Raw genomic sequence first — 16,176 nt, 5'->3', positions numbered from 1 at the left:
ACATATTAGCTTAAAAAACAGGCTCAGCAAATGTTGCTGATCTGCCAGAAGTTTTAGTTCACTATTTACAAATAAGACAAAGTGAAATACAGAAAATTTTACACATTTGGTAGTTGACAGATTACTGTTTGCCAATAGTGGTCTATCAGAAAACCGATATGAAGGAAGACTGGATAAGAGCCAGCTGTCACCTTCTCAATCAAATTTTAAATGTACAGAAAACTAGATTAATTTTCAAACAAACATTCTACCTTTCACGGGAATAGCTATGATCAGATGATTTGATTTGGAAGTGCAATTCTGTGGAAGTGTCTTCTGGAAATGACTACTGTAAATGATCTGCTACTGAAAAGTTAACATATTTATTTCAGTAGAACATTAAAGTTGATTAAATGATGATCAATGGTCATGTTTCCTAGACTCTTAAGTATGAACAGAAAATAAACTACTGTTGAGTTCTTTAAACCAATATAAAACTAAGGCCCAACAGCATAAAAATGAGAGAAAATATAACAGCATGATGCAATGCACATCTGCACTGACATCAAAGTGGAATCTGAGCAACTTTGATTTTTAACTAGAAAATAAGCCAGTATGTATATGTGTGGAGGGGGAGGCATAAAAGTTGGTTTAATAATTGTGCACTCTACTCCAAAGAGACAATTTAACCAGTGACATGACCCTTAAGTACTTGAACACTCAGTATCCTGCACCAATCAATACCAAGTGATCATCAACATCTGCCCATTCTAACAATCAGAACCATTCTCTGTGGTAACAGAAATCTTCAGATCATTTTACTTTTGCTTTTGTTTTTACTTTTAAAGTTGCAAATAGAGTCCTTCCCCCCTTTCTTGACAAGAATGTGTTTTCTGTCCATTATTTCAATCTAATACTGTGTAAAAGCTATCAGCTTCTTCAAGGAGGTGCCCACTGTAGGCAGGATATTCCAGCAACACTTAAATAAAAGTTTTTCATTCTTTTCTTTTTTTAAACAATTGATTTAAGTTCATGTCATTTTACTTTATATGTACTGGTCTCTCATCTGACTTTAGGCGTTTTCTGCGGGGCTGTATAAAGTCTTCATCAGAGTCCTCAGTTACCTCACCATCATCCTCTTCCTGCTCAAACTCTGGCAAAGGTGCGAAGGTCCTGTCTGAGTAGATCTCTGTGAGTTTATCTTCAAAGTACAATGCAACTGCTTTCCCTGCCTGAGCTACTTCTGAATCAGCCTGCAAGCAAAAGATAGGAATATTCACCTATTGGTAATGCATATTCCTTCACCAAGTTTGCATGGTCTGAAAAGCTTACCTTCAAATTAATCTCTTGTGTTTCTGCATAAACTTGAACAACTTTCATCATCTAAAAAGGATACCAGAGTCAAAAAAAAAAAAAGGGAAATTATAATCCTTTCTAAAGTTATAAGACTGCATAGGATTGGCGACGAAAGTCAGCCATACTAGGAGGAACAAATTGCTATGACCAGATCAAGTGCTTTCTAAAATTATACAGAACATGGACCCCCTTTCTTAACAAAGCTATTACTAAAGCTACTGCAAAATTGTCTCAATTTCTGAATTAGTGAGGTCAACCTGAGTAGGAGTTGGTTTGAATACATCAATATATTTAAGAGAAAAATATTTGTGAAAAAAATGATATAAGAAATATTTTTTTAAAAACTGCCAAACTTTCAACAACCACTAAGTCAGAATTCTATCTGTATGGCAATTTGTTAATCATAATTTAGTTAACTATTATTAAAGCAGATAAAACGAGTCTTCTTCCTGGCAAATGTTAGCTATGGTTCATGAAAGTATACTTACTTGAAAATAATCTAACTGAATTAGAAAATAAGACAAGAAACTTGGGACTGTATTAATTTAACTTCGAGTGAGTAAGGTTTTACTATATTCTCTGTGGCACACTGCTATAAAGGTGACCAGAACTTGTCACCTAATAAGAAAATTTTTTTTTTTATTTTAAAAAGTCACCTAGATGCTTCCAGAGGCAACTATGAGTACACTTTAAATGATTCAATTTGATTTTTTAGTAACATTCATATGGCACCCAAATTTTATCAGCAATAAAGATTTTAGTAGTAGAAGATTTTGTGGATTCTCATCCATTTTCTTCTCTTATAATAATGCAAATATTCCTGAACAATAAGAGACTTGAGCTTCCCAAAGATGACAAAAATTTCCTTGAAGGAGGTAAATATCTATCACATTTCTTCTAAAGGTATGGATAGCTCATCTTTATTCTCAAAAAAAAACATAACCAAAGTTAATGAAAGTCACATTGCTGAGATCAGGTAACTCAACATTATACACTCTGGGCTACTATTCAAGATGAGCCACGTGAGTTTATAATTTTAAGGTTCTACATTTATATGGTCAATAACAAAAATCAAAGGACACTGGCACAAATGCCTTTCCTAAATGTACCCAAAATGTAGGCTTGTCTGTATTCATTTCCCACAAAATATACTTAACTACAGACTATCTTCTATACTTATCTCAACCCTCAACATGTACAGAAAGGGAAAGCCAATAATATTCTTAATTTATTACATTATATTTAAGTATATACTTCAAATTATACACAGTAAACTTTCTTCTTTGGAGCTGTGGATGCAATCAAATTTTACTTTTGACAGAACTGAAGCAGAATAAATTTAAAAAATCAACTTAGAAAAATCTCTTGGCAGGAAAAACAAAATCCAATAACCAAGTAAGCAAACAAATAAAAACTACTAATCCAAGACTCTATAGTTTGGAAGCTAACATACTTCATTAAACCTTTCACAGTTCTTGAAGATCAAACGAACATCAGCCACAAAGTCATCTGGGATTTGGTAGTGTTGGGAATGTTTTTTCTGAAGCTTCTTTTTCACGGTGGATAAATCCATAGGTTTCTTTATAATTTTATAGTAGTTTGGTATCTAAAGAAACAAATAAGGATAGATAGGGATTCTCAAAAAAATGCAGAAGTGTTTAATTGGAAAATGCAAAGCATATTAATTTTAGAGAAAAATGTGTAGATCGAGCCAGCTGCATGCAAATTTTGAGTATAATGAATTGTACTTTAAATCTTCTGCCACAAGCAGCACATCATGAAAATCAAATCATATTCAGAATATGTGGCAGTGTCCATGGTTAGTGAAGGACCCAAAGTTCTATCTTTAATAAGAAAATTTGGAAAAAAAGCAATCAGCAAGGGTAGCCAACCAGTAGTGTTAAGGACAAATCTAGCCCATCAGAATTGTATGACTCCTGTTTTTTTTTTAAAAAGGGAAAAAGATTACAAAATGTATTGTTATTATTAGAATATGGTATCTTTTAGAGGATAAAACCTTGTATCACAGAGAACTCTGGACATAGCAATAGAGGGGAAAAGACTGTAGTAACACAAGATAAATTTTTATTAATCATTTAGGATTATACTTGGGAGTTCTGGCTGCAACTCTTGGCCAAAAATTAGTATCCTTGCAAAATAACTGAACATGGAGAAACTATTTAAATAGTTCATGAAAAGAAAACATTGGAAAGTAATCTTCTACTGTAAAGTCCCTAAACTTGAAGAACAGACAGACTTCCTGGTATCAGATGATTACTATCTGAACAAAACATCTTCCTTGTATCTAGACCTTTTGTATTTTAAAATCCATTCCTGAGCCTACCCAGTAAACAAATTACTATTCAATACTCTACAACAGGCCTGGTATTCAATATTATCTTAATTCAACAACTGACGGCAAGTAAATATGTGTTGCACATTCTTATCCCATTTATAAGGCACTGAGCATCCCTGATACTCCTTTTACTATGGAATTTTAGAGCCTTTACTCCTTACAAAAATCTCCTGCAAGATAAACAAAGGGTATTGGCTTGCAAATTTTCCCACAGTCTTCTCTTAATCTTGAATGTTCATAAAAGAGGGCTTATGAAGCAGAACCAGTGAGCAAGGTTCAACTTTACACTTTTATTCAAATTAATACTTATATAGAGTTATTTTCTCCCTAAGATATAGATCCTAGAATCAATCATAGGACTGGAATCTTAGAAATAATTTAGTTCAATATTCCCACTGTACAGTTAAAAAAGTAGAGGCAGAAAATTACGTAATTTCCCCAGTTATAAGGCTGGTTAATGGCAGAACTAGGAAAAGTTAAGTCTTCTGATTCCTAGTTCAAGACTCTTTCCATTATACCTGTACCTGTATCCTTTATGTCCATTTAAAAAGTATTGGGTTGTAACATCTTATGGAAAAACCCAAACGAACTTTTTGGCCAACCCAATGAAAGAGGAAGTGGAAATTAAATTCATTAAGTTTTTATCACAGCAACAGTCTTTAAAAACAAACTGCAATTTTAACAAGTGAATCTCATAGCCATTTAGCCCTAATAACATCACAAGTACTTCTTATTACTCAGAAATTTTATCAGGTGCTATGCTAAAACATTTTACACAGGTTATTGTACAGAATCCTTGACATAACCCAATGAGGGAAGAAACAGTATTAGAAAAGAGAATTTGAGCACCTTGGTTGAGGAGATTATTCAAGCCTGAGTTTTAACATTAGCAGTCTACGGCCAGAGCCCATACTCTTAAGTATTATACTAAAACTTCTTCAACAGGAAGGTACTAAGGTAAACAACTCACCGAAGCAGGAACTGGCTCCTGGAATTCAATACTTAATTCATGGCAATAGAGGTAAAGCAGGAGACGTTCACATTTCTGGCCCAAGAAAAGAAAGGAAAACCCATGAAATGTTTTCCCTCTAAAAAGATATTCTTAAGAATGAGAATTTTATCAGTACAAAGTATTATTACAACACACTGAAGGTAAGCCTCCTACATACTAGCTATCCAACTAAATATATACCCAAAGAAAACTACCTTGTTTTCTATTTAGGTTTGAGACTATGACTATCTTCTGTCCTACTTTAAGTGAACTTATCAAAGACAGAGTGCCTTTGTTCTTATCTGATAACTCAGGTAATTTACCTACTATTACCTCTTAACTACTTATACAAATAGAAAGGAGTCATTAAAGCAACATACAGCATTTTGTACAACAATTTATGATTGTTGCTACTTATTTTAATTCCCTGAGGCAGGCAAGACACATGCTATTCCCTTTCTTGAAAGGATTCTGCTCAGGCTCAAAATTAAGTAAAAACTGTCTGTGTCTTCTCAGTCCAATTCTAGAATTTTGTTATACAATCAGAAGTAAATTGATATGCATTTTACATTTATAGTGTTTATATGCTTAAACTTCTTTATAATCTACATACCTTCTCCTCAAAGAGAGTGGAAGATGGATTTTGCAAGTTTATACATTAGATCAAAGCCAAACGTAACTGTAATGACCACAGAAGTATGTGAAAGATATTTTGTCTTTGGAGAGCAGACTATAGACCAGATCAGCAGAAATCTGAGTGAAATGATGAGAGGATTTTGGATTTCATTCTTAATATGATGGGATGTTATTAGAAGATTTTAAGCAAGGAAGTGATAGACTTGTTTACATATTTAAAAAAGAACACTATGTACTACACAGAAAATGGACTGTAAGGGGGCAAGAGTAGAATCCGGGAGTTCAGCGAAGAGATATTACAATAGTGCAGATGAAAAACTATGATGGCTGTCTCAGAAGGTAATGGTGGAGGAAGTGAGAAAATGGTATTATAGTCATTCCTGATTCTTCTATTTCTAACAGATTTCTGGCTTGAGCAACAGAGATGACCGGTGGTACCATTTGATGATGGGAATTACTGAGGGAGGGATGCAATTTTTTATGTCGTTATTTTCTTGCTTTTATTGCTTTTGCTTTTTAAAAAAAAAAAAAAATAAATAAATAAATATATTTATTTATTTTTGTCCGCATTGGGTTTTCGTTACTGTGCGGGGGCTTTCTCTAGTTGTGGCGAGCAGGGGCTACTCTTTGTTTCGGTGCACAGGCTTCTCATTGGGGTGGCATGTCTTTGTTGCAGAGCACGGGCTCTAGGCATGTGGGCTTCAGTAGTTGTGGCTCACAGGCTCTAGAGTGCAGGTTCAGTAGTTGTGGCGCACGGGCTTAGTTGCCCCACAGCATGTGGGATCTTCCCGGACCAGGGCTTGAACCCGTGTCCCCTGCACTGGCAGGTGGATTCTTAACCACTGCACCACCAGGGAAGTCCCCTGCTTTTGCTTTTTGAAGGAGAGGATTAGAAATCAAGATTTTGGCTGGGAAATGTTAAGTATGAGGAAGCTAGATATAAGAGCCTAGAGCTGAGGGCTACAGATAAAGATTTCAGAAATTATGAACATACCATCAGATAATGAGATTAAAAAATGAAAATTTATCAGGTTATATGTATATTACACTGAAGAAAAAAAAAAAGATGTATAGCCACACAACTACAGAATCCCTAATAATAAATCAACTTATTTGACACTTACCCTTTGGTCCACGGGGCTTAACCCCTGTGCAGTTTTCCCCTTCTTACTATGTTGCAAATTATCACAATCATATTCAACTTCTGGTTTCCCAATATCTCTGCAAAATGTGCATATCCAGTCCCCACTAAAGAAGGAAATAGGCAATTAGTCCATGTAATTATAACAAAACCCACTCTAGGGAAGCTAGTTCCCTAGAGGTAAGTCTCCAGTTTCTTTGTTTTCTTTCCTTTCCAGTTTTTGTGGAAAGGAGAGGTACTATTTTTGCCACATCTCATAAAGTGAAGTTATGTGATAAAAGCTTCCCCAAATGTTTCCATTCTTCAACTGATTACCTTCTGGAAAGCAATATAACCAACCCCACTATCTCTATTCAAAAGGGGTCTGTCTCTTCATAGCACAAAGCTGATGATCAGCACTTGCAGCATAAGACCAATTCTCAATACCCCAGTATGACCATGACAGTGACCTCATATGCATGAAGAAAGGAGTACACGATACAGTCCCTCAGGTATCTTGTACTGTTTTGGCATGTATAAAATATGCCAAAAATATAACAATTACTTTTTCATGGCCAGTCTTTTAAATCTGCTCAGTCAATAGTTTTTTGTATCAGGATTTCTATCAAACCATAAACTCCAATTTGATTACTTCAAATGCATTCTCCCCTTTCTCTCCCCCATCATATATATATTCTAAGTCTAGGGATTATACTAAAACTGTGTCAAGTTTCAATTCCTTCCAAAGCATCTGCCTTTGAGAGAAAGCTTTCAGTGGCAAAATTCTAACGTTCCAGCAGATGTTACTATCCAACGGAAACAAAAATATGAAAAGCCTTAATTTCAAGACCAAAATGCCAATTTTTCTTCTAAAAGAGTAAAGAAAAAGAAGGTCCTTAATACATCTGTGGCAAAGGACTACACCTTCTAAGATTTAGGTAAGAATTACAATGCTTCACTGTACTGGGCTAAAGAAATGACTCCAGTTAGTAACTTGAATCCACAGGAAAAATGAAGAAAATCAGAAATGATAAATAATGTTAATATAACAAAAGCTATAACATATACTTGTTTTCCTTTCTTCTCCCAGCTCCTTTAAAAGTCTTAAAATTATATAAAGTAATAACTATAACAAGAAAAAAAACAAAAACAAAAGAAAAAGAATTACAATGCTTCAGAAAAATATTCTGGCACTGTTCATATATCCATTACTTTTCTAATACTAAAGGCTGAATTTTCCAGAAAGGGTAGCATTAATCAACTAAAATCATTACTTCTCAGGAATCTGAGAAAAAATGTGAATCTTTCATCTATAGGCAGAAAGAAGCTGGGTTTTCCCAAGGACACTGATTTACTTTCACTTAAAAAACCAGGGGGTTAGGGTAGGGGAAGAAGGAAGGCTTAAAGAAATAAGTATGATTCTACTATTTTATGGTCTCTGAAATCAGTTGGAGACGAAATACCAAGAACATAAATATGTTAAATGGAAGGGAAGAAAAAGAGCTCTTCTAATCCAAACTCTACTACTCGTAGATGCAGAAACTAATCCCTGAAAATCAGTGAACCGTCCAAGCTAATTAAGTTAGTTCACTACAGAATTACAACCAGACTACAGGTATCGTAACCCAGCCCAGCACATTTGTTCTGCTGTATTAGCTGGAATCATCAGCTTGCACTGGATGCTCATCAATGAATGTTTTAATGCTTGAAATCAGACTCAGCCGCCAAGGGGGTCATATAGTCTGAGGACAATGCTCATATGTTGCCCCAATCTTTATCTTTACCGTATGATCTTCTCTTCTAAATAACGAATTCAGTAAATGTCCATTCCAAAGTTAATGACTAAAAGACATTCCAACTAGGAAAAGTTGAGAAATCTGCACACTGTGCTTCAGGCAGGCACTACCAACTAACAGCTTCCAGTGGTCAAGATGAAGCTATTCCTCAAAAAATTCAAGACCTTAAAGGTATTTTTACAAAGTACTTGTTTTTTTTTTTCTTTAAAATGCCTTTCAAGAGCTTTCAAACATTAGAAAAGTAAGTTTTTGGTAAGATCCAATAGAGTTGCCTCAAACTGAATACTATTCTTAAATAAAGCCATTATTATAGACCCTATTAAAATTGATGGCAATAGATTAAAAAATTATCTTCAAGAGGAAATCAACTAAGTTTCTCAATACCCTAGTCTCTTGCACCTCATAATTTACAGGTTTATCTAATTTGCTTATACTAAGTATAAACTGAAGGCCAGGAAATAGTCTATTTTTTTTTTTTTTAACATTAATGCACAACTTAGATCTTGGACATTTCTTCATTCAGCCGTTAATTTCTCTAGAAGGTAATGGAGTAATAGGCAGTCATTAAGAAGGCTATCTGCCCTGAATAATTTTGTTACTTCTTTAGCTTATAAAAATAAACAACAAAAAATCAGTTATTTCACTTGTACCTTGGAAAGCTAAGAAGTGTTGGAACATGACAAGTTAGATGAAAGACCTTTGGACATTTTTCACAGCACAAGAGATCCCCTCCATTTTGGCAGACAGCACACCAATCTTCATTTGGGTCATCATCTTTGCTGCTGCCATCTCCTCCAATCCTTGCCGACCTGTGCATGAGACTTCGAACTGGGGACTTTCCATTAACAAGGCTGTTGAGCCCTGACTGTTTGCAGCTTTCATTCACATCTGCAGGTTCAGTTTTCACGTGGTTTTCCAGGCCTGCTAATGCGTCCAACTCACTCTCTAGATGCAGGCTAGTTGAAAGAGGTGGTGTCAAGCTACTCTCAGGACTGCTCAACTAAAACAAAGCAAGGACAAATTCTTGAACAATCATTTAATCCATACTGTTTGCAGTGTATGTGTGCATGCATGTGTGTCTCTGTGTGTTTAAAGTTTTGTCAACATGTATATATAACATGATATACTGACATAACTTAAAATTATTTTGGAATTTACTATTATTTATTATACAATTATTTGAAATCATATTAGTAACATAAAAGAATGAAAATAACCCCAAAGTTATTCAGGCATGTTAATGTATGATTTTAGGGAGCAGTCTCTTTAATATTGGTTCACTTGGATAATAAAGGAATTAATTAAACTGTTAAGCACATTGATTGGGAAGTGAGCATAGGGTTATACTTTTCCTGTAGAGAGCTGACTATGATACACTATTTTTCACTCAACAATCTGTCTCATAGCTTTTTCTTCCTCTTTATATTGGGTTTTTTAACCATTTCTTTTAATTGAAGTATAGTTAATTCACAATGTTATGTTAGTTACAGATGTACAGCAAATTGATTCAGTTAATATATATATATATGTGTATATGTATGTGTGTATATATATACACACACACACACACTTTTTCAGATTCTTTTCCATTATAGCTTATTACAAGATATTGAATATAGTTCACTGTACTACACAGTAGGTCCTTATTGTCACATAGCTTTTGAAAAGCATTTTGAAATGTTCTTCTGCCCACTTATCATTCTACCAATATAGGAAGATTGTGACAATGTTAAATCTTTCACCACCATTTTGCACTGTTTCTGGCGGGTACTTTCCAAACCAAGTTCTGAGTGAAGAGATAACAGTACTCTCTAAATCTACATAGAGTTGAAATTTCTATGTGCCAACCATGTAGAAAATGAGACATAAGCATAGGTAGGAAGAAAAAACCAAGATCAAAATTTCTAAATAAAGAGGGACTTGGGCCTTCCTTCATTCTATACTATAAATTTTATAAAATGTTCTACCTGAGGAATTCTAAAATGGTTAATAATTCATAAGCCAAAGGCAATCTTCTCATCACAAAACTCTGTGAGCATTAAACTTCTCTCATGTCAGCAGTCGTAATCCTGAGCTCACCGGTTCAGGGAAAATAGCCAAGGATTTTTGTGGCTTGAGTCTCAATGTGACTACTGAAATTATTAATAAATTTAGAACAAGCTAGAACCCAATTTAGAATCATGGCAAAAATAATGACCGATTACAAACTAAAATTTGAAACGAGTCCTTAATACAAGTAAGTCTTTTCTCATCAATTACAGTAGACACTTAGATGAAAAAATTCAGTTAGAAAAAGAGATATCTGGGTTATACCAGGCATAAAAATTCAAAAATGAATACAGGTCCACAGGACCACTAACCAGACTAATACACGCAGAGATGGAAGAATCAGTGAAGTGACCTCCTTAAATCCCTGACAGATTCCACTGGGAACTTACCATGCAGGCACTCCTCCTGCCATCCTCTGTCTTTTCCTGTTTCACAGCTCCTGAAAAGCTACATATTTCATCTTCAGTGCCAGGTTCTTGCTTGACCTTCACTTGATCAGACTTGAAACTAAGACTTGTCTTCTCAGCAGTTCTTCCTGACGACCCACAGCTAACAAAAACAACAAATAAAGGTCACATATGTTTGTCTGTATGGTGTACATAAAAACAATTATATGAAAAGTTTGTTAAGTTATATGAAATGTTCATTAAACTGAAAACAATTTATTAACTTTATAGCAGATAAGGATACTTCATAATGCAATTAAGAGGAGTGTATTATAAACTTGGCTTCAAATTTTTAAAAAACGTAGGTCAAACTTTCAGAGGACCTGAAAAATACATTTTATGGTCTGAGGCACTTATACTACATCATTTAAGGAATCTAGTAAACAATCATTTGTCTAGGCTATTAGTATAGTGATTGCTTCTCTCTATAATAAAAGAAGTTTAAATTCTTCTCTACCCCCAAACATCTGAAGGAAACCTCAATAACAGTGGTTCATGAAGTGTCCTCAAAGGAATCACTGTTTCAGCTTTTGAGTCCCTATCTGAATTAATGGGATAACAGGCTAAGAGGACAGGTACATGACTAATTGGTTCTATCTAGTCCACAAAGCAAAACCACTGGCAAGAGAGTGAATAACTAAGACTGTATTACTGTCGAAAATGAAAACCTTTTTCACTCAATTTGTACTTTTCTTCTAAAAGTACTCATTATTTAAAGTATAATTTAAAAGCCAAGCAAGTATATAATATAGAACCAGTCTTCAAAATGCATATACACACATATATACAAATACAAAACATTCATATATCTGAAATAAAATCTTTCTTACATTGCACTAAATTATTCAAACTAAAGAATAAAAGTCAGTCGACATTTATTACATTTACCTTTAACACACACACACACTCTTTCCACACTACCATTTCTTTTTCTTAATTCTTTTTTTTTAAAAAAGATTTATTTATTATTTATTTAATTTATTTTTGGCTTCCTTGGGTGTTAGCTGCGGTACACGGGATCTTTCGTTGTGGCGAGCGGGCTCTTCGTTGCAGTGCATGGGCTTCTCCCTAGTTGGGGCACGCAGGCTTCAGGACACGTGGGCTCTGTAGTTTGCAGCACACAGGCTCTCTAGTTGAAGCACACGAACTCAGTAGTTGCGGCACATGGGCTTAGTTGCCCCACGGCATGTGGGATCTTAGTTCCCTGACCAGGGATCAAACCCGCGTCCCCTGCATTGTAAGGCAGATTCTTTACCACTGGACCACCAGGGAAATCCCCCACACTACCATTTCTTAGCTCTCTGTCCACCAAAAAGGCGTAAGAAACCATGAACAATTCAGTAGCAGTGAGTGCCCCTAGTACCCAGAAGATTGTCTTGAAGCACCATTTCCCCACTAACATGACCAGGATTTCCTAGAGAAATTTCTGATTTCAGGCCTGAGGCAAGAAATGTACAAGATGAACCTGTAACATCAGTACAGGAAACAAGAATGCTTTCAACAGCTACTGGGGTTATAGCAAAAGAACTATGACGCCAACTTGGAAAAGTTCTGATAGGACAAATATGGAACAATTTAAGCATCAATAAAAATAACAACTACAATTTTAGAACATATAAGGTATGTTTAAATATATAAGCCCATAAAGTTAATAACTTTCATTGGTCACTGTTGGAGGGTGCTGGGAATCAGCTCATTATTATAAAAATAGGTAAATAAAGAGAAAGAAACAATTTATTCTGCCTTTCCCATAATCAAATAGCTGACGGCAGAAAATTTCTCTTTACGGAAGTATTCTAAACTAATAAACAAAGAAGGTATGATACCATAATTAAAATATCATTTTTAAACTAGTAAAAAAAAAAAAAAAAAAGAGCTAAGGCAATGATCATTAATGGGTGCTATCACAAAAAAAATCAACAAAAGCGACCAGACATTTTGTGACCCTGAAAGAAGTACACATCACCACAATGAAGTATTCTCCCTACCCCTTTCCCTCAAATCAAACCTGAATCTAATCAAACCTCCTGATCTAAATACCAATATAGAGAAAAAAACAGAAGGTAGTGTATTTAAATGACAAGATGGGGAAATGAGGAAAACTCTGTAAGAAGAACAATACATTTCTTCAACAAATACACTGAGTTTGACCTCAACATATGTGTTGATGGCAATGTATAGCAGCGCCTATCTGAATCTGATTCAAAGAAACAATTAAAAAAAAAAGCATTTATGAGAAAAACTGGGAAATCTGAACATTAACTAGAGCTCTACTGATGTTAGAGAGTTAGCTATTAAATTTTTTTTTTAGGTGTGATAATGGTTCCATAGTTATAAAACTTTTAAATCCTTACCTTTAAGTGATATATACTGAAACAATCACAAGTAAAATGATAAAATGTCTAAGATTTATCTCAAAATAATTTAGAACGGGGGGAATGGGTAGGAGTATAGAAGAAATAAGACTGGTGATAACTTGATCATTGTTGAAGATGGGTGAAAAGTATACGGGAGTTCATTGTAACAGTCTACTTTTTAGAATACGTATTTGAAATTTTTCTTGATAAAAAGAAAAAATAAAGCTATTAATAATGTAAATACTCACCTGCCTCGACTACCAGTACTAGAAGTACTAGGGGGTCTCACAGGTGTGTGAGAATTGGATAAACCTGAAAAATAATAAGTCAAAATGAATAACTATGCAGGTAAGAAAATTCAGAATTCTACCTACTAATTACAGAATTCAAGTATCATTATAAGGCAATTCAGCAATTCCTGGAAAATCAGCCCTTGTCTTAGTCTCTAAGTCAAGGATTTCATGTGTTATTGTTGGCAGCTATCAATCAGTTTCTCTCAGCTGAGCCCAGATACCATTCTCAGAATCCTCTCAGAGCAACACTATTCAATCAACGGAAACTACCGTATCAAGAGAAAGCTATTTGCCGTCCCACGCATTTGGTAAATATCTTACCTAGATTCCTATTAATTATTCTTCCTTTTAAAAGTCCTGGAATACTTATATTAAACCTCAAAAATAATATGATGCAAAAAATGTATTAATGATGCATCTCATGAAAAACCCACATTTAGAGTTGAACTACTCTTACTGTAGAAATAATGAGGTGGTATGTTTCAGTAAGAAACCATGAATATATCCCATAACCACTTCTGCACTGTCAATCTATTTGGAGATGCTTTAATCACTCATTCATGTAATAGGGTTAATAAAACTGGGATTTTGGAAGAGATCTATAGCTCAGGACCTGATTAGTCACATTTTAATAGTTTCCAGTAAATTTTAAGTTTTTAACTGCAAATTGAAAATTCACTTGCCCTTCCTCAATTCTTGCTTTTTAAACAAATTTTCAATTTTTTCATTATTTAACAAAGTGTTTTAAACTTGGATTTAAACCAAAGAATTCTTCAACTGACAACCTGTATTGTAAAATAGAAGACATAGAAATTAAATTCATCTACAAATCCAGCAAAAACATGAATACAACTGGGGGTTGAGGGAGGGGTACATTAGAGTTCTGAACAGTGTACACTACAGATATATATTATTATTTCAGTTCGCTGAAGCTTGCCCACAGTATTGAAAGAAAAATAATTAGAACAATCAGGGAAAAAAAATGTTACCGTGATGGTTAAGTTTATGTCTCAACTTGGCTGGAGTATGGTACCCAGTTGTTTGGCCAGCAGCATCCAGATGCTGCTGCAATGGTATTTTTTAGATGTCACTGACATTTAAATCAGTAGACTCTAAGTAAAACATAATGAGGATTGGCCTCTAATTAGTTGAAGACCTTAAGAGAAAAGACTGAGGTCCCCAGAGCAAGAAGGAATTTTGCCTCGATTCAAGACTAGCATCAATTCTTCCCTGTGTCTCCACTCTGCTAACTGCCCTGCAGGTTTCAGACTTGCCAGCCCTAACAATCAAGTGGACCAATTAATTCCTTAACCTCTGTCTCCTCTCTCTCTCTCCACACACACCCCTCTCCTATTGGTGCCATTTCTCTGGAGAACCCTAATACATATACTGAGAGATACTTTTTTAAGGTGTTGAAGAAATGAGACAGTACCTCAAGTTGACTTTACCTGATGATCCTGGTGATAGGGCAGAGGGTCCTGGGGAGGGATTCATGGTGCTTGTGGGCTGTGGGGGTAGGTGACTGCCTGAGATGTATCTACTTAGTAGATTATCTAAACTACTTGAACCAGCATCTTCCAACTAAAGAAAAAGAACAAAAAGATAAATTTGCTTTGATTAAAGCAGAGGAGAAGTTATAAATTTCATTAGTATAATCATTTATGCTCACAGTTTACTAATAAACAGATTACCTTATATCAAACTTGGCTTAATTGTTGCTTCCTTATGCTCCCTCGAGGACCCAAATAGTATATAGTTTATGTGAATACAGCTATAATTAATATGCTTCAATAAATGATTGTGAGCTCAAGACAAAACCCAATAACCCACTAAATCCTTTGTGTTTTACTATGAAAATACCTCTGACACACTCTTACATTTTTGCCTTTTTTCAAGGTTGACGCAGGATCCTGTTTTCAGCATCCTGCCCCTAGTATCAATATCCATGGTCCTGCCAGAATCATTCAACTAAACAGGTATCGAATCATGTCAGTACCTAATTTAAAAGCTTTGAAATGTCTGTATACTCAACAGAAAGCCTTTACCCTGGGATATAAGTTCCCTTATTACACACAAAAAAGCCGGCAGTCAACAGGAAAACTGAGTCCTTTTCGCACTTTATATGCAGAAGGTTAAAGCCAGAGGAGCTCGCACTGTGACTGTGAGCTGGTTCCCAATTTGAATATCAGTCCCCTATTTTTAAACATTCCACCCACAATGAAGAACTGTGATGATGAAATGAGAAAATATTTATGTAAGAAATAGTAACAAACACTACTTAATTATGAAAATTACCTTAAGAAAAATTTTACACTATTCCATATCAGAGATAGTTAAACTATTCTTACTTAAGTGACTGCTAATCTTCTTGCTTACTGATCTACTTTTACCCACACCTGCCTCTTTTAATCTTCTACTAGAGGCAAGATTACTTTGTAGGCAAATCTACTTCTCATTCAAAACAGAAAACTGGGGGACTTCCCGAGTGGTCCAGTGGTTAAGAATCCGTCTTGCAATACAGAGGACACCAGTTCGATACCTGGTTGGGGAACTAAGATCCCACATGGCGTGTGGCAACTAAGCCTGCGCACCGCAACTACAGAGCCCATGAGCTCTGGAGCCCGCGTGCCACAACTAGAGAGCCTGCGTGCCGCAACTACTGAGCCAGTGCACTCTGGAGCCCAAGCGTCACAACTAGAGAGAAGCCCGCGAACCACAACGGAAGATCCCACATGCCCCAACTAAGACCCAATGCAGCCAAAAATTAAATAAATAAATAAATATTAAAAAAAAACAA

The 16,176-nt window shown here is 35.2% G+C and overlaps 1 protein-coding gene across 4 annotated transcripts in view; it reads right to left on the bottom strand.

Annotated features, from left to right (window-relative positions):
* Positions 1 to 484: 484 nt before the first annotated feature.
* Positions 485 to 16,176, bottom strand: part of TRIM33 (tripartite motif containing 33) — a 141,743-nt gene continuing 126,051 nt past the window's right edge. For 2 of the 4 annotated variants that reach the window (XM_061183654.1, XM_061183656.1), the window contains exons 12-20: positions 14,828 to 14,960; positions 13,335 to 13,398; positions 10,673 to 10,832; positions 8,885 to 9,234; positions 6,443 to 6,566; positions 4,662 to 4,736; positions 2,789 to 2,941; positions 1,312 to 1,362; positions 485 to 1,232 (exon numbers count right to left, since the gene is read on the bottom strand). In XM_061183654.1, the coding sequence (XP_061039637.1) occupies positions 1,020 to 1,232; positions 1,312 to 1,362; positions 2,789 to 2,941; positions 4,662 to 4,736; positions 6,443 to 6,566; positions 8,885 to 9,234; positions 10,673 to 10,832; positions 13,335 to 13,398; positions 14,828 to 14,960 (1,323 nt within the window). In that variant the 3' untranslated portion in view covers positions 485 to 1,019. The remainder of the gene's footprint in view (positions 1,233 to 1,311; positions 1,363 to 2,788; positions 2,942 to 4,661; positions 4,737 to 6,442; positions 6,567 to 8,884; positions 9,235 to 10,672; positions 10,833 to 13,334; positions 13,399 to 14,827; positions 14,961 to 16,176) is intronic. The other 2 variants (XM_061183655.1, XM_061183658.1) reach the window with 2 other exon arrangements.

The sequence above is a fragment of the Eubalaena glacialis genome, chromosome 3 (genome assembly GCF_028564815.1).
Source record: "Eubalaena glacialis isolate mEubGla1 chromosome 3, mEubGla1.1.hap2.+ XY, whole genome shotgun sequence".
NCBI classification, from domain to species: Eukaryota; Metazoa; Chordata; class Mammalia; order Artiodactyla; family Balaenidae; genus Eubalaena; species Eubalaena glacialis.
The sequence above is the reverse complement of the archived record's forward strand: the minus strand, read 5'-3'. Positions and strand labels throughout refer to the sequence as shown.